At 39.2% G+C, this 18,822-nt stretch overlaps 2 protein-coding genes and 1 non-coding gene across 3 annotated transcripts; 2 read left to right on the forward strand and 1 right to left on the reverse strand.

Annotated features, from left to right (window-relative positions):
- Positions 1-425: 425 nt before the first annotated feature.
- On the forward strand, positions 426-11,476 carry LOC103714318. The gene is made up of 6 exons (XM_039133267.1): positions 426-725; positions 3,735-3,820; positions 3,905-4,687; positions 5,024-5,236; positions 5,317-5,441; positions 11,111-11,476. Exons 1-6 carry the CDS (start codon positions 723-725, stop codon positions 11,185-11,187), a joined length of 1,287 nt encoding a protein of 428 aa, XP_038989195.1. The 5' UTR covers positions 426-722; the 3' UTR covers positions 11,188-11,476.
- Positions 11,477-11,559: 83 nt separating this feature from the next.
- On the forward strand, positions 11,560-11,631 carry TRNAP-AGG. Its single transcript has one exon. It is a non-coding gene; the product is annotated as a tRNA-Pro (tRNA).
- A 4,236-nt stretch (positions 11,632-15,867) lies between these two features.
- LOC103698894 (protein MKS1-like) lies at positions 15,868-17,795 on the reverse strand. Its single transcript, XM_008780943.4, has one exon. It carries the CDS (start codon positions 17,082-17,084, stop codon positions 16,359-16,361), a length of 726 nt encoding a protein of 241 aa, XP_008779165.1. The 5' UTR covers positions 17,085-17,795; the 3' UTR covers positions 15,868-16,358.
- Between the last annotated feature and the right edge of the window lie 1,027 nt (positions 17,796-18,822).

Here is an 18,822-nt window from a genome sequence, read left to right on the forward strand (position 1 = left end):
TTGGTAAAAAAGAAACGGTTCCCTACCCTAATCCCCGCAGTTAGTCAAAAGGTGCAAGGCCCCCAAAAGAAACGTTTCCCTAATCCCCGCAGTTAGCAAAAGTCGGTGCAAGTGACAACTGTTAACAGTCTCTCACCGAGAGCCACGTGTAGCAAAGAAACTAATCACACGTGCTATCTAAGACACTCCCCTATCTAGTCCCCAGAGAGTTCTAGACCAGATAAAAGTTTAGTCAAAGCCGGTTTACGATCCGGTTTTTGAGAAGTTTGGGAAGGGAATCGGGGAGCATACCAGTTTGCCTTTCCGCAACCGACTCGGACGTAGTTGGGGGCCGTTTCCCTTTCTTGCGTTTCCCCCCTCGCGCTCGATGGCGTCCTATAAATACGCCGCGAGGGTATTGATGGATTTCTCCCCGATCACCGGCTTCTCTTTTCTGCCTTCGTATCCTCTCTCTCTGTCATGGAGCTATCTTTCGTTTTGTTTCTCACCCCCCTCTCTGAGCCATTCTTCCCTTCTTTTCGGTTATTTTGAGCTCTCTTGCGTTTTGTTTCCTTTGTTTTTCTTTGTTGGTTAATGTGACTTTTCTTCATGGAGACGTACTGAAATCTGTTCGGGTCTTCATTTCTTTTGATACCTTATTCTTGAATCCGTACTCTTCTTTCTTGTTTTGGGCGTTGGGCTCTTCCTCTTCTTTCGAACACTTCTTGCGCGCCAGAACTCCGATGGTAAGTTTCTGCTCAATGGTTTTCCTTTCATTTTCGTTTCCCTCTCTGTTTTGTGTTTAATTTTTTTAATATGGTTTAAGTTGTTTTGCACTTCTTTGAAGTTGTAATGTGTATTTTTTTCGTGGAATCTGGATAGGGTTCGCTGTTTTGATTCTCTAGGTCTTTTTTTTTTCTTTTTTGTTTGCGTGTTTTTTTTTGTTTGTTGATAGGTGTTTAGATATGGTAGGGGAAGACATGTGAAAGAAATTATGGGCTTTTGGAGGCAGCAGTATTATCTACTTATCGATATCGATAACATGTTGGGGATATTAGAGTTTTATAAATGTTGTAGTATGTGCAAGTGTAAGTAGTAGGTTAGTGATGGCTAGAATTTTTATGTGATCCGGCCAGGGAAAAGGAAGGATTTGTTTCAACCTGCTGAAAATTTTCAAATAAAATATAAGCAATAAAATTTTACTTTCTCCCGTTTTAGTGGATGGAAAGTGGAGTCTATGATCTATGATTTCACTCTTTCTATTCCCGTTCTTCAAAATCATGATATATGTTCGCTATTTATATTATAAACTGTTGTTTTTTTGAGTCAGATACTTTTTTTTAAATAGAAGAGGAAAATTTGTAAGTTTTCAACTATTCAATAGAGATCCATTTTCTTTCTTTACTTTGGATTCCATTTCTAGTTAGAATAGGATGAAAAAATTTCTAAGAAGTCCAATCCAAATTAGGTTAGATTTCTTTCCTAATTAAAAGGTATAAATTACAAAATTAAAAAATTTCATATGTTTTTTAATTTGGGTAGAAACTAGTTCTTGACTCTCACATTGTTTCCATTTCAGTTGCATTGTCATATTCTTTCTGGATTAGAAGTTATGGCTCCCTGTGGATTTGGTACTTGACTAAGTCTTGGTTGTGATGGATCTTGCTTCTAAAGTTTGTTCAGATTTATCCAAAATGGTTAGATTGGTCCATAGATCATCCTGTATCATTATGACTTCAACAGGATTTAATATGAGGAAATGGAGTTTTGTTGATTGAGGGCAAAGTGTTGGGGAATTGATAGAGACTGTATAGAATGCACGTGATTTGTCAACGATGTTCTAGGTCCATTTGATATGGACTGTTTAAGATCTTGTGGATTCTTGAATTTTTGTAAGTAGTAGACAGTCAATGTTGTTTTCTGTTTTCAACAAAAATTTAAGTTTTAGAAAATGAAGTTTCATCAATTCAGGACAAAGTGTTAGGTAATCGTTTGAGATCATATAAGTTGTGTAAGATTTTCTGAACTGTTTTGAATATGTTCGAGATGGATCAATTGAAATGGTATGGATTTTGGATTTTTACGAGTGAAAGTAATTGGTTGTCGCTGTGTTGGGCTTTTATGGTTTCAATAGTATCTAAGAGATAAGAGATTGAGTTTGATTAATTGATGACAAAGCGTCGGAGAATCCATTGAGATTGTATTTGACAGTGTCAGGGATCGATTAAGATAGTTTAGGTTGTTGGATTTTTATGGACTTGGTGGAAAGAGATGTGGCAAGATATCACATGGTAGAGAGATGAAAGAAATTTTGGAAAGCCTGTTTATGAATAGGCAAAGGAGGATTCATAAGTTTGATTCTAAATAGTAGGGATAAGGACACGGTTTGTAAAATATAGGGTGAAGGATTTATGCAGAATTTGTGTTTTGTGATAAATTGATGAAGAATTGATAGAGACAATACGAAGATGTGAAACATTGATTCAGAGGGGTTGCAGTAAGGAAGGGTACTTCAATTTTTGTCACTATTTTCACTAAAATAATAAAAATTTCATAGTGTCGTGTTAACGGTTTTGCTTGAGCATTACTAAGCATGGCACTAACACCTTTCCAATAAAGTTTGGCATTGAATCACTTAAGGTTGTAAGCCCCTGACCAAACTGTATAAGAAAAAGATGTTGATTGTATTAGTAAAAAGTGGATTGTAATACTCCAAGACTCTTATAGGACTTTAGCAATTTGTTTTATGACCCAAATCAAGAAAGTATGAGATATGTGTTCGAGCGGTTCAACATAGACACAGTAGTGTATAATTGATTAGGAACAAGTTTGGCTAAAATTAGATGCTGCTTGTATACTATTTGAATAGGATGCTGCAACAGTATCATACCTTTTGATGTGAAACCAGCAACAGTGTGAGTGTTGGATGCCAAAACCATATCTATGGGTATGCACTAGCCATGGGTCGTACAGTGTATGCCACTGCATACAAATGGTACCATACTGGTGCACATCGAAAATTTTCGTTTCTTTTGATGATTTTAGTTTCAATACATATTGTTGGTACTTATACTAAGTACCCTGTCATATCATGTATCAGTAGGAGATCCGTAGCCTGGTACTGATCTACCGTATCATACCATACAGAATTATATTGGTACACCAAAAATATGTATAGTTTTTTGTTTCAAAGTTTTGATCTTTCTTTTATTTAGTTTAGTGAAAATAGGGTTTAGTGAGTTCATTTTTGATGTTTAAATGTAATATACTTTAATTTTCTGCATTACATGTCTAAAGAATCGCGTGACTATATGTACATGTTAAATTAACTAAGTGTAATATTGAAAATGGAAATATTTGTATAAAAAATTGGAAATGCAACGTAAGTTTGTTTATTCAATTCCAAGGTTGGAACTGCTGTGTTTGATGCTTCATACCTTTTGGATGTGTGGCATTAGATGATTTTAAATGTATGATTAGTTTTGGAGGATTAAATATATACATCCATGTTTCTGTTGCATATTACAACCATACTTGCATTGCAGTTGTATCTTACAATACATGGTTTGGATTTAAGCATAGCCCTCAAGCAAGGTTGACAACTGTTCTAGTCTCTGCATTCTATAAGGTTCAGGCATTAATATCTTTTTTCATAAATCGTATTTGTCCTCTTGCGTATGTTAGATATTTTCTAACAAATTGATAGAAGGAATTAACAATGTGAATGCTGAATTTTTATCTTTCCTTGATTGTAGGCAACTGTTTGTCAGAAATGTGGTGTTACAGGTTACTCAGAGCTTTTAGTTCACTGCAGTAGTTGCAAGATTGCTGCCGAGCATCGGTATGATGCCAATCTTTACACAATGTTCAATTCATGTGATGTATCTTTTGGTTTTTATAAGATGAACCACTGATGATGTTCCAGATATTGCCTGGACAAGATACCAGACAGTGATGTACTACAAGTGCATTGGTTGTGTGAGCAGTGCAAAGCTAGGATTCACAAATTAGCTTCTCTTAGCAAGCCTAAACACAGAAGCAGCAGGATATGGAGGAAACACAAACATACCGATATTTGTAGAAACGAATATGGACATCGGGGGACACCACGTGCTGTAAAATCCCCTTTAAGCTTGAGGTCTCAGAATGAAAATTTTAGTGGCTTGCAAGATACAGAAAGAAGTGGATCTCATGAGTCCATCAGACTACCTTCCAGTCCCAATGTAGCAAGTGCTTTAAAAATTGACCAGGCATGTGCTGGTTTGCTGCAGAAGGAAATTCAGAACCTTGTGCATTCATCTAACAAGTCTGTCGGGGATGACAAGTCAAGATCAAGAATACACAGATGGCGATCGATCCTAACCAAAGATGAAGTAGATGATGAGAATTGTAGGCATTCATCTAGCAAAGTTATTGAAGGCGAGAAGCCAGAAAGCAGGCGTCGACGATTTTTCTTAACCAAGGACCAAGATGAAGCTTTGCCATCATCAGGAAATGCTCAAGATATTGCTATCAAGTCAAAAGTACAAATTAGTGCTGCTGATGAAGCTTTGAACGAGTTGCAGAATGGTTCTCTGAATGCATCCAAATCTCAAGCAATGATGCAAGCCAAAACTCATGACGCCGAAAGGAATATTTCTCGTCACCAGATGTTTATTGATCGTCAAATTTATGAACTTGTGCGACCCATGATCGTCTGTGTTTGGAGGTTAGTGATATTTTGGGATGCTAGTAAATATTGGGCTTTGTCTATTGAATTATTTATTAGCTTTTTGAGGTTCGCCAACTCCGTACCGGTGCCACACTAGCATAGTATCGGTATGGTATGGTACGGAGTTTTTTGGCTTATTGAGGGTCAGTACGCTACCTGTACTGATACCGAATAGGTACGGTACGGTACACCTAGTACCATTTGATACGGTACGGTATATTCGGTACCGTTTGGTACGGTACGACATATCATGCTTTTGACATATTTGCAAACTTGAGAATTTGCTTTAGATGCTTATGTACCTCTTCTTAATGTCTTTTTCCTCATTGACAGTGGATGCTTTGAAATTTGTAATGAAGCTTATGGTCCTATTAAAGCGCATTTATCGAACAAAGCATGTGAGAAAGTTTGCATTACTGCAGCAAAATTGCCACCTGTGCTTCAGATGGCAAAGTTGTCAAAGTTGGAGGCATGGCCAAGAAGCTTCAAAAATTCACCACCTATGGGGGGCAACATTGCTCTTTATTTTTTTCCACACAATACGAGGTATTGGGATCGACTTTCTTTCAAAAGGATAATGCAATTTAATGTTCTGAAATCTAGTTCTACTTGGCTATATATTTCAGGGCAAAATTGATGCTTGATCGTTTGCTGTGTGATGTCATTAGCAAGGATCTTGTGCTCAAAGTTGTATTGAATGAAGCTGAGCTGCTTATCTTCCCATCTATTATATTGCCAGAAGTTTACCATAGTAAGTACCAACTGTAGCATTTAAGTGTTCCTGCTTGTTAATTTCATGTAATGTTTTTCTTTCCTGAGGTGTACATCTTACATTTTTCTGTGTAGTGAAATAAGAAATCCAAAAGTATAGATAAAAATCTTGTCATGAATAATTCTTATGAAAATTGTGCACAATTATTTAGGAACAATAAATATTTTCATAAGAAAATGGTACTTTTGCTTATCAGGAGCACAGATTTTAAGTATCGTTTATTTCTTTTTTGGGAAACAAATAAAAATAAAAAAGTTTAGTTTGTGTTTGATGAAAATAATCATGTATGTATCTTCTCTTTCAATTGTTCCTTTTGATGAGGATAGCAAATAGCCTAGGTTTTTGATAATCTCTAGTGCGGGTGGCATTTTAATCCGCCCCATCAGTATGACCCAACCCAACCCTAATAGAGCGGGTTTTAATCGACTTGTCTAGAGTTAGCATAAAGACAGGTCTTTATATTAAAACCAAGGATTGAACCGGGATCGTACCGGTCTGCACCTGGTCCGAACTGAATCAAACTGGTTGGCCCGGTTCGGCAATTATTGGTCCCTATTTTTTATTTTTTTAGGAAAGAACACATGTCTAGAGACCTAAAGGCGACGAGATTGAGTATCAACACAAACTCTTTTGTTTGCCAAAATAGGAGCCTGACCTCAAATATCAGAATCAATTATCATTATGGGGCTCTCTTTCAAACTTTTTCTATAAGTTTAAGTATCATTTGATATTTTTTAGATATTTTTTTGATGTTTTTTGATGTTTCTATGAATCTGATTTAAGCTAGATGATGCATCTTATTGCTTTAAAGTGATACAAATTATAAAATAGACAATATAAAATATCTTCAAATCAAGATATAATCAATTATATACTTTTAAAGTCCAACAAACATATATAATGATATCTAAAATTGGATCGAGTGGCGATGCATCTCGTAGATATTCGGATTATCGGCATAATCAGGAGGCACATCAACCCATCCCTTTATCCAAGCGGCGTGTAGTCTTGTATGTTCATCCCATAAAGAACGTGCATTGGGCTATAAGCATTTTTGGATCTTTCACTAAAGCTATGGTTCCGAGAGGTGTCTTCTGGTTGAAATACGGTTGTGGAGGGGCCCATTTGAATATACCAGCAACAAAATCCGACCTGTGAGATGCTCCGGGATGCGTAAGGTAGTGGCCACCAGAATATGCCTCAGACGCACCATATCCGTATCCGTATGAGTCATAGACTGTATATGGCTGTGGATAATAGAATTTAGTATACAACTCAAAATCTGATACGTCCATGAATCCTACTCCACATGCGAGATCATCTGCAGCTCTATCGTGTCCCCCTAAACGACCTTGAGAAGCCCGTCTCCTATATACAATCGTATCCTCGCGGGCTCTCTATCAGATTGTGTACCATGGTTTCTGTTTTATGTAGCATACGTAAACTGAGACTCACCAGTATATTGAAGACTATCTTTCGGCTGTCTTATAAGCAGTGGTCTTCTGTCCTCCACTCCCTCTATGGCTAGCAGACCCATGACCACTAGAATCGTCATCGCTGCTGCTCTTGGACTCGACACTTCCTTGGGGCTTTTTGCTTTTTGTTTTTGGTTTGCTGGGTAGCTGCCTTCTTACCCTTCGTGCCCTTCTCTACCTAACTATGTCGCTCTCTTGACCGAGTCGACCGGTTACCGTAATGTCCTCGTCTGAGCATCTCTTGATCATCTCTTAAAGAGGATGTCTCGAGCAAGAAAAAAGTAGGTGACTGGCTTCCATATGGCTGTGGCTGATCAGTTGTAGGAATGCGTGAAATATTGCTCTCAGCCCATTGCTCTGCATCGACTCTAGCCTCGCTGGCTATGAAGATGGCCGGTCGTGGAGGCGATTCTGGCTCGTCAAGCTTCTACTCTTGCTGTTGGCCGTCGGCCTATCATAGGATCATCGTCATCATCGATGAAAGCTCTATGAATCAGATCTTCATACTTGAGCTTCACTTCCTTCTGAATTTACTTTAATCTAAACTGCAGATTGTAGTGGACATATATAAGGTCTTTGAGACGCTTCTGTGTCAAACAGTTCCTTAGCTTGCTATGGATGATGGGGAAACTGGACTAATTGTGCTCACAGCCACTAGAGGAGATCGTTTGGGAGAGAATCTTGGTAGATATTTGCTTGAGATTTTTTGCAAACATTCCAAAATGAGTCCACCATTCAGCTGCAGAAACATTGAAGAAAAACAAATATTATTATATTTTAATAACCATTTAATGCCAGGTGAATGTCCTCCTAATGTGTAACATATCTGGACTCATAGTTGTCTTACTCACAAAAGATGCTAGCTATTTAAAGTTGTTGCTGCCCTTTTTAAATAAATTGTTATGTGAAAAAGAACCGCATTGTACTATGTTAATAGTAGAAGATACCGGTATACTTACATATGCCAGTAAAGTTAAGTTACCTCTTTTAGAGATAAAGTCGCAACTTCTAGATCATACTCCATCTTGTAAATGATATTATGCAGAGCCGCCAGAAGTTCGTCATCCATTACCAATTTCAGGTATGTTGTACTGGAATCGGAGGTTCCGATAGTATGCTGTACATAGAGGAGATCATCATAGTAAAATTATACAAATATAGAAGCAGTCTAATTTTCAATGTTCTTGCTTACCTGCTAAATGCAAGTTCCTACCCATTTGGTAGTCCTACAGCAGCTCAATGATGTCGATGTACTTCTGGGCATGGGTTGGATCTGCCTCCATGATCCGAGCCTTTGCCCTTTCCATCATGTGACATAGGAAGCCCGTCTGGAGGTACCTCTCACCATTCACAGTCCGCAACACTTCATATAATAGTTTGATAGCCTTCACTATCCCAGTGGCCCACTGCCAGAATCTGCCTCGTCGCCAAGTTTTCGATCCTGCTCTGTTCTGTGCTGTGCTGGGCATATCCGCTTTTCTGCCATTCGACACTGACAAATATCTGACGTAGGGCTGCTTTTTTCTCGAGAAGGCTATCAAGTGCAACGTAGTTGATAACAAACCATGTGACTCCTGATTTTAAAATCTCTATCCCATGCAAACTTTCTCATTAGTGAAATGACCTAGGTTTGGTTATAAATATATCTGGTGATGCTTTGTGTTGTTTCCACCATATGCTGCAACCTACAGATCTTCGCAATATTCATCAACATAAGGTCGACACAATGTGCAGCACATGGGTTCAGAAAATATGTGGCCACTGCTCCATCAAGATCTCTCCGACGGCCTTATACTGTGATTCATTATCCGTGACAACCTGCACAAAATTCTCCTCTCCTATTTGATCAATCATCTCTTCCATAAGTTAGAGGATGTACGTGGAGTCGTACACCCGATCCGAAGCATCAACCAATTTATGGAATAAAGTCTTCGTATCACAATATGTCAGAAAATTGATGCTCTGTCTGGTAGAACCGGCCCCACTATCACATATCGCAATCAATTCATATGTTAGTCACTTGCTCTTATAGAGGCAATTCATTTCTCTAGCACCTTCTTATTGCTGTCAAGAAGCTCACTGTAAATGTTCTTCGGGTCTAGAGGATCTACACCAGGACCGGCAACCTATATAGAGAAAATGACAGACCTTTAGTTCGTATTATCTGCTACATTCGTTGGAATGTGGTTGAAGTAGAACTGAGATCCAATAGCTTGCCATATATCCTTCTTCTTATTCTTCTTTAGCATTGAGTGAACCCCTCCTGCTTCGATTCTTTGCTAGAAAAGGCTTGCAGATCTGAATCATTGATTGCCGCTCTTGGTGGAATTTTTCTGGATGACTTCTTTTGGCTACCAAAAGCACCTAGGATAGATTCAATTCGGCCATCGCCTCTGCTAACATCCTTCCTGACTGAGGTCCTCTACAACTTTGGATCTTGCCTGCTTCTCGCAGGACCGAGCTTGACTTGTAGAACGAGGGCCCAAATCAAGCCCTATACTTGGCTGCCTCCTCCTACTGCTACTGATCATCCAGGCTTATTTAAATGGCAGCCTGAATTTGTGTCTCGTCATCTGGAGGGAAAGCCTCCTCTAACTCTCTGGAGTAATAAGAAGGTGGCGTTGTCGCTCGGCATTCCACCTCCTCTTTTCTGCCAGCCCTCTTCTTCGCTTCTTTGAAATTAGCGAGGTTCTTTCTCATCAGCAGTCGAACCTGCTTTAGGTATTTGGGGCAGTAGCTACATCGGAGTAATTACCAACCAAACGTTGCTTCAACTTGGTAACCCCTCCTCTCCTAAACTGCTGATCGTACCAGTTGCATTGCCACTAGTGCCGGCCCTCCAGCATTTGCCCATGCTCCCAGCTAATATCACGCACTGGGAGGTTCTTTTTTCTTGATGGCTTCATTTCTACACCGGGTCGATCAAGTATGCCACTTTATCAATTATTTAAAATTATAAAAAATATTAATACAAGGACGATAATTTTGCATTGTCAGTATACACATATCCATAGATTTACAACATATAAGAAATCAAGCCCAAATCGAAAAATTTGGCATGATCTCCTCTTATTTTATAATTTTTGAGCTATTTTTTCAAATCTCCTTAGAAAAAAAAAGGAAGAAGATAGGGAAAAGAAATCACACCCTAATTAGCCTTACCTCTTCCTTCTGATAGCCTGAATCAATATTATTTGTGGATTTTTTGGAAAGAAAAGAACGCTCTCTTTGTCCTGAATCAATTTTTTGGATAGCTTGAATCAATTTTGAGAAGGCCTTGGCTTTTATAGCTGAACACGCAGGCCAAAAAGCCACAATGCGCATGCTGTGGCAAAATTAATCGGACTCGATGCGAACCGATCGGTTTCGGCCAGTACCAGCCGGTTTTGGTCGGAATTACTGTGGTTTCGGCCTTGTAGGGGGCAGAACCATTTTTCATACATGAACCGACCCGGTCAGAGACCGGTTCGGCAATCCTTGATTAAAACTTGCAATGAATCTAGGGTAGGTGCAAGTAATAGCAATAGTTGTGCTGAATATAGAGCAATTCTATATAAGCCTTGATGATTATCATGATAGTGGAGAAAAAAGTATTGTGATATTTCACAAGAAAGATTAATGATGTGAAAGGCTACAAGGTATTCTTCTAATTTTGAAGAAATTGTTTTTATTAAATTATCTGCTAGTGTTATATCGCTGCATATTATTAATAACTTGCCATGTTATGTATGGCTATGATATGCTTTATTAGGTGGCTTTTGGTCTACTCTACCTTATTTTTTAAAGTTTTCAAAACTTTGATACATAATGAAGGACTCAGCTAGTAATCCCTTCCAAGAATATGCTTGTCATTATATATTTTAAAGTATTAATATTTTTTTATTTCTTCTCAGATTTGTGATATGGCCAAGCCTTTAAAGCGTTAAATTAGTCAGATTTTTTCTAACCAGTTATTAGCCAAGCCTCTAAACATGTTATGCACTTGAGGCATCATGTTCTCTAAACATGTTTATTTCCTCTCTATTTTGGAAAGAATTTTTTACATTGTATTTTTCCCAAAAAAAATCTTTGTGCCCCTTGCCTAAACATCTATTTATTTGACTAGACTTGCTTTACACTTGATTTTTCGCCTACCACTTTCAAATTAGCTAACCATATTACGTTTTGTTGTAGGATTCCAAGGAAGTTTCTATTTGTGGGGGGTGTTTAAGGGAAGGCAAGTTCCAGTCCATTGTGCACCAGCAAGTTGAAGCAAAAGGTGACTTTGGAGATGAAGATTCCTGTCGCTGTACATTCAAGAGAGCAGTTACATTATCAGTCCACCAGGAAGTGCTCATCATTGTTTCCAATACGAGTGGAGGACTTTCAATGTATAATCTAGCGTGGGCAGGAAAGCTGTAAAGCTTCCTTGTACCCAATACAGTTTCTGAACTTTTGCGACTATCGTTCTAACAGGAATTTTTATTATGGCTCTGATCTAAGTTCGCATATGATGCTGGCGATGAATTGTGAACACGCAGGACAATCCTTGTGTAGTTTTTTTTTGGGAATGTATCTATGTAAATTTAGTTTTACTTTTGCTGAGTTTTATTAGAACGTTGATTCCTATTTCGTTACCAAACGGGCATTTGGTCTAGTGGTATGATTCTCGCTTAGGGTGCGAGAGGTCCCGAGTTCAATTCTCGGAATGCCCCCGGTTTTTCCTTTTTTTCCCGTCCTCCTCCCGATGCCCATCCTTCTTCCTCTCCTTCTCCGCGTTTATTCCAGACGGGACCATTCGAAGCCTTTGCCTTCCCAATTGGGACCTCTTCCAGACGGGGCCAATCCAAGAATTGATATCCTTTCTTTTCTGATCATTTCTCGATTTTTCCCTTCGTCTACTTTCTAATTTTTTTTTCTTTTTTTAGTGTTCGGAATCATTGTTTAGGTGTTCGTCAAATTCTTGGGCTTTTTTCCTTGGAAAATGGATCTTTCCGTGGACGGTCCGGTAAGAGTTGCCAAATTTGCTGTTCTGGGTCGGTCGGAATTAGAGAAACGGGATGAGGTTTACTGTTTGTACAAAGATGGATTCTTTTGTCCTTCATTGCCTTTTGGGAAAAGCTAAAATGAAATCATTTATTCTATGTCTTGTAGCTCTACGTTCTTGCATTAGATTTCAGTTAATGCTACGAGTACTGGAAGGTTAGGAATTGGGGAAAGGCAAAACTTTTGGACTAGGAGGTATTGGCTTTTCGTAAAGAGAAGTTTAGGGAGCATCTGAGAAGGAGAGCACTTTTTTATAGCGGAAAACAGAGGGCAGAAGGAACATCCTTTTACGTTGCCGTTAGAATCTACTTGATCTGCTCTTCGGGTTTCCCTTCTTCCCCCTCCACCTTTCAACTGAATAGCAGAACTCTTCTGTTTTAACAGAACCTAGATTGGACTGTGATGTCTCATAGTGACAGTAGCACTGATGTAATGAATGTTGGATAACTGCAAAAACCTCGGTAGAAGAATCAACTTCCTTAAAAATCAAACTCGTCTCATCCAATGTACTTAATGGTGCTTCATCAGAACCAGATAGCTGTTGATTATACTGATTATGAAGATCTTTTCCAAGATTGCTAGAAGCTAATGCCTTATATCGTCCTAATATCTTACTCTACAATCTTTGTCGTGCGGTTGTGAGAACTCTTTCATTTTGTGGTTCGTGTTTGTCCTGGTCGTATGCATTATGATGATTGATGAATTTGAGTGGTAGTAGCAGAATTTCTTGTCGTCTTATTTGTTATTCATGCAATCAAGGTAGATATTTAGTCTCCATTTGACGTGCTGCTGATTGACTGTAACATGTTGCTGTGCCCTTGACACTGGATTCCTGCTTTGAGTTCTTTGATTTCCTTGCTTTAGAGCATCATCTGTGTCTATCATTTTTGGCTTTGCTCTTTTGTTTTATCCTTTCCAGTGACTTTTAAATTGGAATATTAAACACCAATTCATGTTATCTGGATTGCTTTTATTAAATCAGTTTACATTTTTAACAATGCAGAAATTATGGCACCTTTGTTGTGATCGCAGGTGAAAGTTCAAATGCTATCCAGTTTACTCGTACAGACTATGCTTACCCAGTTTGCTCGTGCAGTTGTTGTGGTTAACTAGAACAAACCTGGAAATATTGCAAAAGCTATCGTTGGTGCGAAGGTTGGCTGTTTGGCGTAAATCCAAATGTGGGCAACGGTATGAAGGGAGCCTGACAAAGCATGAGTTGAAAATGGTAGACAACTTCGAAATTTAAGATTTTATTTATTTATTTATTATTGTGAGCATGCATGTGGATGTGGGCATATGGACAAATTTATGAAGTATCTAGCTGTATATGAATTTTGTAGAGTTGTTTTTGGCCTTTAAAAGATCTTTGAGCTTTAAAAAGAAGCTTTTTTTGGGGAAATCTTGCGATTAGCTTAACGATGCTCTTTGTCTGCCTTATTCTTGGAAGATGTCGCTGATGTATCTTATTTGATGAAGTGAATATCCAACATGTCAGCATTTAGCAGTGACATCAAATTCTTATATCTTTGCTAAACTTATCACTACTCTGCATTATCTGGTTAGTATTCTCAGTTTTGTGATTAAAAAATGACAAGCCTAGTAAAACATATTATACAAGATATTCAAAGATAATTGGTCAAAAATTAGGCAGCAAGCATGCATGCGACGAGATTACGTCAAATGTGTGAATGCACCATTGTGTTCTTTGTCGAATTACATATTCCATTGATGATATGGTTAATGTGATAGCGCGAAGTTTTGCTAGCCCATTGGCCTTTTGAGCTTCAGAAGCCTGTCACCTGTTTTGTTCTTTATTGCTGGATTTCTTTTCGATACACTTAGGCAACCTGATTGCCTTTTAGACTATAAATTCCTAAGTTGTTCCCTTCATTACTTAATGATTCCTGCAGTGCTTGCCTCTTTCTGTTCTTTATTCAAGAGAACCTCCTCTATTGACTAGTATGCTTGGTTCGGTCAGACAATTTGTGAATGATGGTGTGACTGCCTCAGATTTGTAATTGAATCTTTCACCTGACTGGATGGACAAAACAACAAAACTCATCCATGATCCAACCAATTTCAAAGTTCTAGTATTCCATGGATGATGGTTAATGGCCTTCTGGTGACAATGAGATTCTGTTTTCTCCCCATCTTCCAGAACAAAGTCCTCCAACTCCTACACTTTTCTCTATTTAGCCTGGTAGTTATGACCCGGTCGCTTAAAGATAAAGTTGTCGATTTGTGATACCGTTTATTTTTCTCGAGTCAATGGTTATTGCGTTCAACTACAGCACATGTTGATTCTGTAAAGAAATGGTGAATACAAGGGAAAATACCTGCTCCTTGTTGATCCAGTTGTGGTAGAAAGTCAAAAAGCCACTACTGCTTTAATATCTCTGGGATCATTTCTTCTTGTTCTTCATGAGACTGGTCTGTGATTTCCAATCCAAGAGAACAAAGAAGTAATCTGTGATGGTGGTTTTCTCAGTTTTGACTGCATGCCCCCAGCTGCCAATTCTGGTTGTTGTAGAAGTTTTCTCAGATGGATTTTGTGATTCTGCTGCACATGGATTCTATTACCTTGGATAATTCAAAGTATATTAGATTATTTTCCAAAACAAATTCAAAGTATATAAGATTAATAAATTCTTTTGTGGAACCATTGGTGGCCTTTTGCTGGGTCTCATTAGAACTGCTTAGCTTCCTCATTGTTATCATTAGATCTCAACCAAAGCCATGCATTATTTTCTGAATTAATGATAACCTAACCAGTTATTCACGAACATTATATTTATGAAAAAATGGATTCTTTTCAAACTATGCTATAAGTCCTGAATCTAATTAATTGCTCATCTGGAATAGTTGTGTGATAGATTTGTAACAATACTTGATGTATCTCCTATTTGTATCCACTTGCCTCATGTCCCTTAATTTTGCATGATTGAGATATGACTACAACTATATTATCTCTGTTTAATCTATTTGTTATATATTTTTTAATCAAAAGTTTCAATCATTTGTCGACCATCTGGTGCAAATTCTATGTTCGCATGAAATTTTGTTCTGTTCTGTTTTTTTTTTTCCTTCCCGATAGTTGAATCTTCTTTGAAATACTGGACTTTTGACTGCAGATAAGCATTTTTCCCATGGTTCCCTTTCCATGATCCATTGCCTGGTGCTTGTGGAAAACGTCTTCGGATTGTATCTTGGGACTTCCATCTGGGTAATTTTTTGGCCGGCACCCTTTTTTAAGTTCTGAGATGACATAACCATAGAAAAGCCAGATTGACTTGCCAATGCTTCAATGCTTTTAATTCTTTTTTTTAATTTTGGAATAAAAAATATTGACTTGCCACAAAAATATTTTTTATTCAGATAGCTTTATGCTGTTGGCAGAAATATTTTTGCTACATAACCCTAGCGTTGATGCAGTCAGGACTCAGATTATACACAATTTGTTATTGATTGTGTCGAGAAATACTAGTCTCACATAAGATAAGTAAAAAATTTTCTAGTGCTTATATACTCTTGCGTCCAAACATCTAGATTTTTAGATTAAAAAATAACATAATATCAATGTCTATCGATTCTTCTTGCCTATTGAAACCTTTATGCTTCCATTTACTAATTTATCTATTACTTCTTATTATGCAAGAGGGGGTGTCGAGGAATACCAATCCTACATTAAATACGAATACGTGAGGCCTATTAACTTAAACCATACATTTCCGGTAACCATCGAAGGAGGACTAGGCATTGAGCAGGTGGCCGTCTCCAACCCACGGCACGACCACTCCACTCAAATACACAACCGCATACAATTATACAAACAACAACCAGAAGAAATATATTTCCTATTGTATCTTATTCTAACATTAATCCAGCTCTCCTACTTTGCCGACTTGGCCTTCCAATCCCACAAAAGGGCAACCGTTTCTCAAGCATTTCTCATGTCACAAATGCTAATAAGTTATTCGTACACAAAATGGCCATCAAATCTTAGATAGTATCTATGGGATGGCATAACATATCTTCTTGCTATATTTGCAGAGTGTCAAGAAAAAAGAATAAATAAAATAGATACAAGGAGAACAAGCCTGTATTTCACTTGGACTGGCCCATGGATGGTCCATGGACCGATCACCATCCAAGTCTCCTCCAGTGGTGGTCAGGCAATCAAATCAGATGCACTCACAAGTCTAGACCTATCCGGGTAGTAAAAGATAAGAAAATTAGAAGCCAAGATTGGCCGGCCGCTGGTGGAGGAGCAGCAATCACGCGGCCCCCACCACACTAAACTCCCATTAATGTGTCTTCTCGGCTGCACCACCACCTCGTCTTTCCATCCACCTTCCTGCTTTGATTCCAATCACAGTCTTCCTCTCCTGTTGAACTAGAAATCTGGCAACTGGCTGAGGAGATCCCAGCAGGAACCTGGAGAAGGGACGGTAGGAGTTGATAAGAAGTAGTTCGGACTGGGCAAGATGGTGCTCGCACCAGCATCCATGAAGCTCTTGTTGCCTGCAAAAACTGGGCTCAGTTCTTGCAAGAAGCTCAGAGAGGTCGTGTCGAACGACGTAATCGGCGAGAAGAAGTTGGGCGATATCGGCGGGAGGGACGCCGGCATCGGCGACAGTATGCCCGGGAAGGAACCGGCCCGGTCCACGACCGGCCCACCGCCGTCCATGCCGAAGGGCTCCTCGACGTCGAGGCCCGAGCTCCGGGCTCGGTCGCCGTCCGACGAGGGGGCAGACTTCTCGAAGGCGGCAAGGCGGGCTGCGGGGGAGAGCGCGCCGCCACCGTAGGACGACGGCGACGGGAGGGAGGCGTCGGTGGACGGGCCGGCCGAGGAGTCCGGCCCGGTAAGGCGTTGGACCAGGGTCATGAAGTCGCTGGGCTTGGTGTGGATGATCTTGGGGGAGACGGTGTATATGATGACCGGAGGGCGGTTGTGGGGCGGCGGCGGCTGGGGTGGCGGCGGCGCCGCCGCCCCCGGCTGGGAGGAGGCCGGCGGTGGCTTCTTGATCTTGTAGGAATCTTTGCGGACTTTGAGGGGAGTCGGCCGTGGGCCTTGGAGCTCGCGGCGCGGCGAGGGCCTCGGCACGTCGGAGGGATCCATGGAAGGTGGGGGGGAGTTTGGGGGGCGGAGGAAGAGGCGAGGAGATTATGGAGGAAGAGGAGAGGAAGCTAAGGTTATCGAATTACATAGCATAGAAAGAAAAAGGGGAGGGGGGAGGAAGGAGCCTTCCATTGTGGAAATATGGGAGTCCACTTGAACTATTTTAGCTCCCGAGTCAACGGACCGATAAATAAAACAAATGGTGGCCGTAAAAGTAATGGAAGAGTAGAAGAAGAACGGGACGGAAAGGACGAGGCCGTGTGTCATTGGATTCGACTCACACGTGTTGGGACGTGACTGGGTTGCAAAGGGGTGGTTCGTTTGTTTTTTTTTTAGTTTCAAGTATTGGTTGGATTAGTAATTTAGTATAGAAGGAGAGGGTAGTTAAAGGCCAAGTTGGGTTCATTTATTAGTCTTTTGATGGCATGGGAATTGGGGTGGATCCAAGGGGGTAACCAGACCAGCATCGCAATGAAGTGGTGGTATGGTCGGATGGTCAGTCAAGATGGGCAGCAGGAGGTCTCAGGCCTGAAGAGATCCAAGAGAGGGTTCTTAACTCTTAAGGGATCTGTTCACCATCCTTTTTTTTTCTTTTTTTTCCCTTTCATATTGTAAGATTATTGCAAATATATTACTCATAGATCGAATTGTATCATAGATTAATCTCAAAATGAAAAAATTACATGGACATATTCTGCTTTTCGATGAGAAAATAGTAAGTTACAAATTTAAAAAAGTTACGAGGCATTTTAAAAGAGGATACAAGAGATGAATCACGATATTGGAAAAAAATATAAGCATATGAAGCAATTTAGATATTTTGATGCAAAGAACATTTCATCCTTGGCTCGAAGAGAATAAAATAAAAAAGAATATTGAATAATTAGTCAATGATCCAACGACTTTTCTTTTTGTGACTAACATACTTAGAAATACTTAGAGATCACTCTTCTGTATCGTCTCTTCTGCTTCTGCACGTTGCAAAAGACACTTCTCGATATATATTTATATGTGTATTTTATAGAATTTATGGCTTCGTTTTTCTAGTGGCTCTTGAGAGTTGGCCTAATTACTCATGTAGCTACCCCTTGGACTTGAATTGACAAATAAATGATCCATGTGAGACCTACTCCGTAACCTATATTGCACTATAGAATTATGTCAATTTGTTGCAGTTGGGGTCCATCTTGAAGTTGTGTAGTTGCTCATCTAAGTACAGCACATCATCTAACCCTTATAAATGATAATTAGTATATATTACTTGGCTATAGAATGCTAAGAGAGAACTTTAGTAACCAAAGAAAGGTAAAAAGATGTATTCTCCCAAGAAAAAGATGCTTTCAGAAGCATATCATTAGCTTTTGGCTGGGGTAGCAATATAGGAAGGTTAGGTTTGGGTGAGTCGAAGTAAGTTAGGATCAAAAAAAAAATTCCTAGCCTATATTCATCCATTGATAAATGAGTTGATTTTGGATCGGGCCATTTCTGACCCAAGTAAAAAAAATAACTTAATGAATTTATTTTGGATGGGTTCTTGCAGTTTCGCAGGCCGGAGTCAAATAGAAGTGATAATGTGTCGGATTGATGTCAAGTTGAACTAAGTTTGGGTTAAAAAAAAAAAAAAAAAACTCCTAACCTAAACCACCCATCTATAAAATATGATAGTTTTTAGATTAACCTGTTTTCCAACCCAACATTGAAATGGCTACCTTGAATCTATTTATTTCGAAAGAGTTCC

This window comes from Phoenix dactylifera, chromosome 14 (assembly GCF_009389715.1).
Source record: "Phoenix dactylifera cultivar Barhee BC4 chromosome 14, palm_55x_up_171113_PBpolish2nd_filt_p, whole genome shotgun sequence".
Classification (NCBI taxonomy): Eukaryota; Viridiplantae; Streptophyta; class Magnoliopsida; order Arecales; family Arecaceae; genus Phoenix; species Phoenix dactylifera.